Genomic DNA, 9,242 nt, shown 5'->3' with positions numbered 1-9,242 from the left:
TATTCACGGTCAGACTGTATTAGTGAGACCACTATTCACGGTCAGACTGTATTAGTGAGACCACTATTCACGGTCAGACTGTATTAGTGAGACCACTATTCACGGTCAGACTGTATTAGTGAGACCACTATTCACGGTCAGACTGTATTAGTGACACCACTATTCACGGTCAGACTGTATTAGTGAGACCACTATTCACGGTCAGACTGTATTAGTGAGACCACTATTCACGGTCAGACTGTATTCGTGAGACCACTATTCACGGTCAGACTGTATTAGTGAGACCACTATTCACGGTCAGACTGTATTAGTGAGACCACTATTCACGGTCAGACTGTATTAGTGAGACCACTATTCACGGTCAGACTGTATTAGTGAGACCACTATTCACGGTCAGACTGTATTAGTGAGACCACTATTCACGGTCAGACTGTATTCGGCGTGGTGGAGATCCGGCGAATGTGAGTTTCATTGTTCACTCTTTCAGTCAATGTCTGATGTGAATAAAAGCATTGGGATCAGTGCCTGACTCTTGGATTATTCGTGTTTTGGGCCGGGGTGGTTGGCGGTGGAAACTGGGGCGGGAGCAGGAGGGGGAGGCCGGGAATTGCGGGGGGGGAGGGGGAGGCCGGGAATTGCGGGGGGGGGGGGGGGGAGGGGGAGGCCGGGAATTGCGGCGGGGAGGAGGGGGAGGCCGGGAATTGCGGGGGGGGAGGGGGAGGCCGGGAATTGCGGGGGGGGAGGGGGAGGCCGGGAATTGCGGGGGGGGGGGGGGGGAGGGGGAGGCCGGGAATTGCGGCGGGGAGGAGGGGGAGGCCGGGAATTGCGGGGGGGGAGGGGGAGGCCGGGAATTGCGGGGGGGGAGGGGGAGGCCGGGAATTGCGGGGGGGGAGGGGGAGGCCGGGAATTGCGGGGGGGGAGGGGGAGGCCGGGAGCGTGTTTCCGGGGCGGGCCGACGGAGGCGGAAGGGAAACTGAGTCCAGGCCCTGATAGCGAGGCCGATAAACACCGCGTGAAGGTACCTGAGGGACCCGGGATTGAGAGCGGGGACCCGGGTGGCTGAGAGCGGGGACCCGGGGGGCTGAGAGCGGGGACCCGGGTGGCTGAGAGCGGGGACCCGGGATTGAGAGCGGGGACCCGGGATTGAGAGCGGGGAGCCGGGGGGCTGAGAGCGGGGACCCGGGGGGCTGAGAGCGGGGAGCGGGGGGGCTGAGAGCGGGGACCCGGGGGGCTGAGAGCGGGGAGCGGGGGGGCTGAGAGCGGGGACCCGGGGGGCTGAGAGCGGGGAGCCGGGGGGCTGAGAGCGGGGAGCGGGGGGGCTGAGAGCGGGGAGCCGGGGGGCTGAGAGCGGGGAGCCGGGGGGCTGAGAGCGGGGACCCGGGGGGCTGAGAGCGGGGAGCCGGGATTGAGAGCGGGGACCCGGGGTCTGAGAGCGGGGACCCGGGGTCTGAGAGCGGGGACCCGGGGTCTGAGAGCGGGGACCCGGGGGGCTGAGGGCGGGGAGCCGGGGGGCTGAGGGCGGGGAGCCGGGGGGCTGAGGGCGGGGACCCGGGGGGCTGAGAGCGGGGACCCCGGGGCTGAGAGCGGGGAGCCGGGGGGCTGAGAGCGGGGAGCCGGGGGGCTGAGAGCGGGGAGCCGGGGGGCTGAGAGCGGGGACCCGGGGGGCTGAGAGCGGGGACCCGGGATTGAGAGCGGGGACCCGGGGGGCTGAGAGCGGGGACCCGGGGGGCTGAGAGCGGGGACCCGGGATTGAGAGCGGGGACCCGGGGGGCTGAGAGCGGGGACCCGGGATTGAGAGCGGGGACCCGGGGGGCTGAGAGCGGGGACCCGGGGGGCTGAGAGCGGGGACCCGGGGGGCTGAGAGCGGGGACCCGGGGGGCTGAGAGCGGGGACCCGGGGGGCTGAGAGCGGGGACCCGGGGGGCTGAGAGCGGGGACCCGGGGGGCTGAGAGCGGGGAGCCGGGGGGCTGAGAGCGGGGAGCCGGGGGGCTGAGAGCGGGGACCCGGGGGCTGAGAGCGGGGAGCCGGGGGGCTGAGAGCGGGGACCCGGGATTGAGAGCGGGGACCCGGGGGGCTGAGAGCGGGGACCCGGGGGGCTGAGAGCGGGGACCCGGGGGGCTGAGAGCGGGGACCCGGGGGGCTGAGAGCGGGGACCCGGGGGGCTGAGAGCGGGGACCCGGGGGGCTGAGAGCGGGGACCCGGGGGGCTGAGAGCGGGGACCCGGGGGGCTGAGAGCGGGGACCCGGGGGGCTGAGAGCGGGGAGCCGGGGGGCTGAGAGCGGGGAGCCGGGGGGCTGAGAGCGGGGAGCCGGGGGGCTGAGAGCGGGGAGCCGGGGGGCTGAGAGCGGGGAGCCGGGGGGCTGAGAGCGGGGAGCCGGGGGGCTGAGAGCGGGGAGCCGGGGGGCTGAGAGCGGGGAGCCGGGGGGCTGAGAGCGGGGAGCCGGGGGGCTGAGAGCGGGGAGCCGGGGGGCTGAGAGCGGGGAGCCGGGGGGCTGAGAGCGGGGAGCCGGGGGGCTGAGAGCGGGGAGCCGGGGGGCTGAGAGCGGGGAGCCGGGGGGCTGAGAGCGGGGAGCCGGGGGGCTGAGAGCGGGGAGCCGGGGGGCTGAGAGCGGGGAGCCGGGGGGCTGAGAGCGGGGAGCCGGGGGGCTGAGAGCGGGGAGCCGGGGGGCTGAGAGCGGGGACCCGGGGGGCTGAGAGCGGGGACCCGGGGGGCTGAGAGCGGGGACCCGGGGGGCTGAGAGCGGGGACCCGGGGGGCTGAGAGCGGGGACCCGGGGGGCTGAGAGCGGGGACCCGGGGGGCTGAGAGCGGGGACCCGGGGGGCTGAGAGCGGGGACCCGGGGGGCTGAGAGCGGGGACCCGGGGGGCTGAGAGCGGGGACCCGGGGGGCTGAGAGCGGGGACCCGGGGGGCTGAGAGCGGGGACCCGGGGGGCTGAGAGCGGGGACCCGGGGGGCTGAGAGCGGGGACCCGGGGGGCTGAGAGCGGGGACCCGGGGGGCTGAGAGCGGGGAGCCGGGGGGCTGAGAGCGGGGACCCGGGGGGCTGAGAGCGGGGACCCGGGGGGCTGAGAGCGGGGAGCCGGACCCGATCTTGGACCGGCCTCCCCCTCTTCCATAAACTTCCGCTCATCCAAAACTCTTGCCGCCCCCCCCCCCCGTTCACCACCTGTGCTCGCTGGACATAACATCGGCTCCTGGTCTGGGAACGCCTTGATTTTAAAATTCTGCTCCTCCTGTTCAAATCCCTCCATGACCCTCGCCCCCCCTCCCTATCTCTGTAACCTCCTCCAGCCCCTACAATTCTCATCCTCCTGTTCAAATCCCTCCATGGCCCTCACCCCCCTCCCTATCTCTGTAACCTCCTCCAGCCCCTACAATTCTCACCCTCCTGTTCAAATCCCTCCATGACCCTCGCCCCCCCTCCCTATCTCTGTAACCTCCTCCAGCCCCTACAATCCTCATCCTCCTGTTCAAATCCCTCCATGACCCTCGCCCCCCCTCCCTATCTCTGTAACCTCCTCCAGCCCCGACAATTCTCATCCTCCTGTTCAAATCCCTCCATGGCCCTCGCCCCCCCCTCCCTATCTCTGTAACCTCCTCCAGCCCCTACAATTCTCATCCTCCTGTTCAAATCCCTCCATGGCCCTCGCCCCCCCCCTCCCTATCTCTGTAACCTCCTCCAGCCCCTACAATTCTCATCCTCCTGTTCAAATCCCTCCATGGCCCTCGCCCCCCCCTCCCTATCTCTGTAACCTCCTCCAGCCCCTACAATTCTCATCCTCCTGTTCAAATCCCTCCATGGCCCTCGCCCCCCTCCCTATCTCTGTAACCTCCTCTTGCCCTAAAATTCTCTCAGATCTCTGCGCTCCTCCAATTCTTGCCTCTTGTCCATCCCCCGATTTTAATCGCTCCACCATTGGCGGCCGTGCCTTCAGCTGCCTGGGCCCTAAGCTCTGGAATTCCCTCCCTAAATCTCTCCGCCTCTCTCTCCTCCTTTAAGACTCTTCTTTTCACCTCCCTCTTTGACCAAGCTTTTGGTCACCTGTCCTAATATCTCCTTACGTGGATTGGTGTAAATTTTTGTTTGATAATCACTCCTGTGAAGCATCTTGGGACGTTTTACTACATTTAAGGCGCTGTATAAATTTGTTACACATTTGATAATCGGAAAATCATAAATAAAATCTGATTGTTTGAAAATGTTGATGTGTGTTGCTTTTGTTTTCAGGAATAAAGGAGTATCTGGAGTTTGGCCATGAGGAGCTGAATCGTTGTGTGGATGGAAGGTTCAAAGCACAAGATCTGCAGACAGAGCCCACAGATCCCCCAGTGATCAGACTGTTCTCCAGATGGTTCAGGAGATCGCTATGACTCCAATCAAGGCTGAGCACAGGCGGTTGGGACCTACGGACAGGGCCTTTGAGTGCTGTGTGTGTGGGATGAGGTGCAGCACCTCCTCGAACCTGGATCAGCACCGGCGCAGTCACTGGGGGAAGAAAACTTTTGCCTGTCCCGTGTGCGGGCGCAGATTCAAGCGCTCATTCAATCTGGTGACCCACCAGCGGATCCATAGTGGAGAGAGACCCTTCGGGTGCACAGAGTGCGGGAAACACTTCACCCAGTCATCCAACCTGGGCAGGCACCGGCGCAGCCACACTCGGGAGAAGAGCTTCACCTGCCCCGCGTGTGGCAAGAGCTTCTCTCAGTCCTGTTACCTAGCCCGGCACCAGCGTGTTCACACCCAGGGGAGGTCCTCCAGTTTGCCCAGGTGGGGGAAGACCTGGCCTGACCTGGGCACCCCCACAGGGGGGCAGAGAGTGAGGCGCACCGACCCAGATTCCCCGGGGGTCCCTCAGCCTCGCCCCAACAGCGTTGAGTTATCCGACTTCGCCAGTCACCAGCAGCTCCACCTGAACGAACCATCAGGAGGCGTCCCTCACCAGCACCATCCCAGGGACAGGAGATCATTGGCCAGCCCTGGACCCGGGGACCGATTGGAGTGGTTCTGTGACCCGGTGACCAATGGGCGGGTCGGCTGTGCAGTGGGCGGTAAAGCGAGTGGTTCCCCGATCCGTGTAGCTCAGTGTGACCTTACCCTGGTGAGAAGACGAGAAGCGGCCGACACTCCCCAGCTCCAGGTTACTGGCAGAGAACCTTTCACTTGCACCTCGTGTGGGAAGATGTTTAAGCGACTCTGGAACTTGGTGACCCACCGGCAGATCGGTGGCGAGGGCCAGACGTTCAGGTGCCCGGTGTGTGGGAAGGGCTTTAACCAGTCGTCCAACCTGGCTCGTCACCGACCCACCCACACCACAGGAGCCAAGCCAGCCATTGACCAATTGGATGAGAAACCCTCGACTTGGCCCCTCTGTGGAGAAAACTTCAACCAATCGATCCATCGATGCCCTCAGGATGGGGAGAGACCGTCCACACCCGGGAAGGGCTTTAACCAGCTGTTCAACCAGGACAGTCACACAGGAGAGAGACCATCCACACCTGGGAAGGGCTTTAACCAGCTGTTCAACCAGGACAGTCACACAGAAGAGAGACCATCCACACCTGGGAAGGGCTTTAACCAGCTGTTCAACCGGGACAGTCAGGCTGGGGAGAGACTGTTCACCTGTCCCGTGTGCAGCAAAGGCTTCTCGCAGTCCTGTCACCTCATCCGGCACCAGCTCCTCCACGTCCAGGACACGCCGTTCAAATGCTGGGAGTGTAGCGTGGAATTCGCAGCCTCCTCCGACCTGGCACAGCACCAGTGCCCCCGGCGCACAGGACCCAACCTCTTCAACTGCAGCCTCTGCAGGAAGAGCTTCACCCGCTCATCCTACCTGCTGATCCACCAGCGGGTGCACACGGGCGAGAAACCCTTCACGTGTGCCACCTGTGGGAGGAGCTTCAGTCAGTCGTCAAACCTCACCCGTCACCAACGGATCCACGTGGGGAATTGCAGACACACCGCACCGAGCATCACGGCCAGACTGTATTAGTGACACCACTATTCATGGTCAGACTGTATTAGTGACACCACTATTCACGGTCAGACTATTAGTGACACCACTATTCATGGTCAGACTGTATTAGTGACACCACTATTCACGGTCAGACTGTATTGGTGACACCACTATTCATGGTCAGACTGTATTAGTGACAACACTATTCATGGTCAGACTGTATTAGTGACACCACTATCCACGGTCAGACTGTATTAGTGACACCACTATTCACGGTCAGACTGTATTGGTGACACCACTATTCATGGTCAGACTGTATTAGTGACAACACTATTCATGGTCAGACTGTATTAGTGACACCACTATTCATGGTCAGACTGTATTAGTGACAACACTATTCATGGTCAGACTGTATTAGTGACACCACTATTCATGGTCAGACTGTATTAGTGACACCACTATTCATGGTCAGACTGTATTGGTGACACCACTATTCATGGTCAGACTGTATTAGTGACAACACTATTCATGGTCAGACTGTATTAGTGACAACACTATTCATGGTCAGACTGTATTAGTGACACCACTATTCATGGTCAGACTGTATTAGTGACAACACTATTCATGGTCAGACTGTATTAGTGACACCACTATTCATGGTCAGACTGTATTAGTGACACCACTATTCACGGTCAGACTGTATTAGTGACACCACTATTCACGGTCAGACTGTATTAGTGACACCACTATTCACGGTCAGACTGTATTAGTGACACCACTATTCACGGTCAGACTGTATTAGTGACACCACTATTCACGGTCAGACTGTATTAGTGACACCACTATTCACGGTCAGACTGTATTAGTGACACCACTATTCACGGTCAGACTGTATTAGTGACACCACTATTCACGGTCAGACTGTATTAGTGACACCACTATTCACGGTCAGACTGTATTAGTGACACCACTATTCACGGTCAGACTGTATTAGTGACACCACTATTCACGGTCAGACTGTATTAGTGACACCACTATTCACGGTCAGACTGTATTAGTGACACCACTATTCACGGTCAGACTGTATTAGTGACACCACTATTCACGGTCAGACTTTATTAGTGACACCACTATTCACGGTCAGACTTTATTAGTGACACCACTATTCACGGTCAGACTGTATTAGTGACACCACTATTCACGGTCAGACTGTATTAGTGACACCACTATTCCCGGTCAGACTGTATTAGTGACACCACTATTCACGGTCAAACTGTATTAGTGACACCACTATTCATGGTCAAACTGTATTAGTGACACCACTATTCCCGGTCAGACTGTATTAGTGACACCACTATTCACGGTCAGACTGTATTAGTGACACCACTATTCACGGTCAGACTGTATTAGTGACACCACTATTCACGGTCAGACTTTATTCGTGACACCACTATTCCCGGTGGAATTGTAGACACATCCAATCCGGCCAATTACCGCCCCATCAGTCTACTCTCAATCATCAGCAAAGTGATGGAAGGTGTCGTCGACAGTGCTATCAAGCGGCACTTACTCACCAATAACCTGCTCACCGATGCTCAGTTTGGGTTCCGCCAGGACCACTCGGCTCCAGATCTCATTACAGCCTTGGTCCAAACAGGGACAAAAGAGCTGAATTCCAGAGGTGAGGTGAGAGTGACTGCCCTTGACATCAAGGCAGCATTTGACCGAGTGTGGCACCAAGGAGCCCTAGTGAACTTGAAGTCAGTGGGAATCAGGGGGAAAATTCTCCAATGGCTGGAGTCATACCTAGCACAAAGGAAGATGGTCCTGGTTGTTGGAGGCCAATCATCTCAGCCCCAGGACATTGCTGCAGGAGTTCCTCAGGGCAGTGTCCTCGGCCCAACCATCTTCAGCTGCTTCATCAATGATCTACCCTCCATCATAAGGTCAGAAATGGGGATGTTCACTGATGATTGCACTGTGTTCAGTTCCATTCACAACCCTCAGATAATGAAGCAGTCCGTGCCCGCGTGCAGCAAGACCTGGACAACATTCGTACCAGACAAGTGCCAAGCAATGACCATCTCCAACAAGAGAGAGTCTAACCACCTCCCCTTGACAGTCAACGGCATTACCATCGCCAAATCCCCCACCATCAATATCCTGGGGGTCACCATTGACCAGAAACTTAACTGGACCAGCCACATAAATACTGTGGCTACAAGAGCAGGTCAGAGGGTGGGTACCCTGCAGCGAGTGACTCACCTCCTGACTCCCCAAAGCCTTTCCACCACCTACAAGGCACAAGTCAGGAGTGTGATGGAATACTCTCCACTTGTCTGAATGAGTGCAGCTCCAACAACACTCGAGAAGCTCGACACTATTCAGGACAAAGCAGCCCGCTTGATTGGCGCCCCATCTACCACCCTAAACATTCACTCCCTTCACCACCGGCGCACTGTGGCTGCAGAGTGTAACATCTACAGGATGCACTGCATCAACTCGCCAAGGCTTCTTCGACAGCACCTCCCAAACCCGCGACCTCTACCACCTAGAAGGACAAGAGCAGCAGGCACATGGGAACAACACCACCTGCACGTTCCCCTCCAAGTCACACACCATCCCGACTTGGAAATATATCGCCGTTCCTTCATTGTCGCTGGGTCAAAATCCTGAAACTCCCTTCCTAACAGCACTGTGGGAGAACCGTCACCACACGGACTGTAGCGGTTCAAGAAGGCGGCTCACCACCACCTTCTCAAGGGCAATTAGGGATGGGCAATAAATGCTGGCCTCGCTAGCGATGCCCACATCCCATGAACGAATAATAAAAATATATTGCACCCAGGGTCACAGAGCCTGACATCAATAAACAGTCTCTGAAAACAAATGGGGCAACTTTTGTCCTGCCATGTTTTAAATTGGTTCCCATCTTGCTTCGTTCTTCATTCTATTCCAGGCTCTCTTCTGCTACTCGATCAGGGACTTATCCACCATGCCCCCGCAGGGCTGGAACTCTTATTTTTGCTTCTTAAATAGAACTTCATGTTTTGCAAATTAAACGGGAGGACACTTTTTCATCAAGATTGAGTTTGAAGTCAGACCTGGAGTTTCTATGCACTCTGACAAGTTGATTGGAAGAACTTCAGACACAATCAACAAGAATTACTCCCATTCATACAGCGCTTTTAACGTAGTAAAACCTCCCAAGGTGCATCACAGGAGTGTAAATGAGACATTTGTCACCGAGCCACATAAGGAGACATTCGGACAGGTGAACAAAAGCTTG

The 9,242-nt window shown here is 58.7% G+C and overlaps 1 protein-coding gene across 1 annotated transcript; it reads left to right on the top strand.

Moving 5' to 3' along the window:
* The first annotated feature begins 957 nt into the window (after positions 1-957).
* Positions 958-6,777, top strand: LOC137312635 (zinc finger protein 420-like). Its single transcript, XM_067979155.1, has 2 exons — positions 958-1,018; positions 4,228-6,777. The coding sequence occupies exon 2, from the start codon at positions 4,349-4,351 to the stop codon at positions 5,987-5,989; it is 1,641 nt and encodes a 546-aa protein (XP_067835256.1). The 5' UTR covers positions 958-1,018; positions 4,228-4,348; the 3' UTR covers positions 5,990-6,777.
* The last annotated feature ends 2,465 nt before the right edge of the window (positions 6,778-9,242 follow it).

Source organism: Heptranchias perlo, unplaced genomic scaffold (assembly GCF_035084215.1).
Source record: "Heptranchias perlo isolate sHepPer1 unplaced genomic scaffold, sHepPer1.hap1 HAP1_SCAFFOLD_43, whole genome shotgun sequence".
Lineage (NCBI taxonomy): Eukaryota > Metazoa > Chordata > Chondrichthyes > Hexanchiformes > Hexanchidae > Heptranchias > Heptranchias perlo.
Note: the sequence above shows the minus strand (reverse complement) of the source record. Positions and strands in the feature narration are given on the sequence as shown.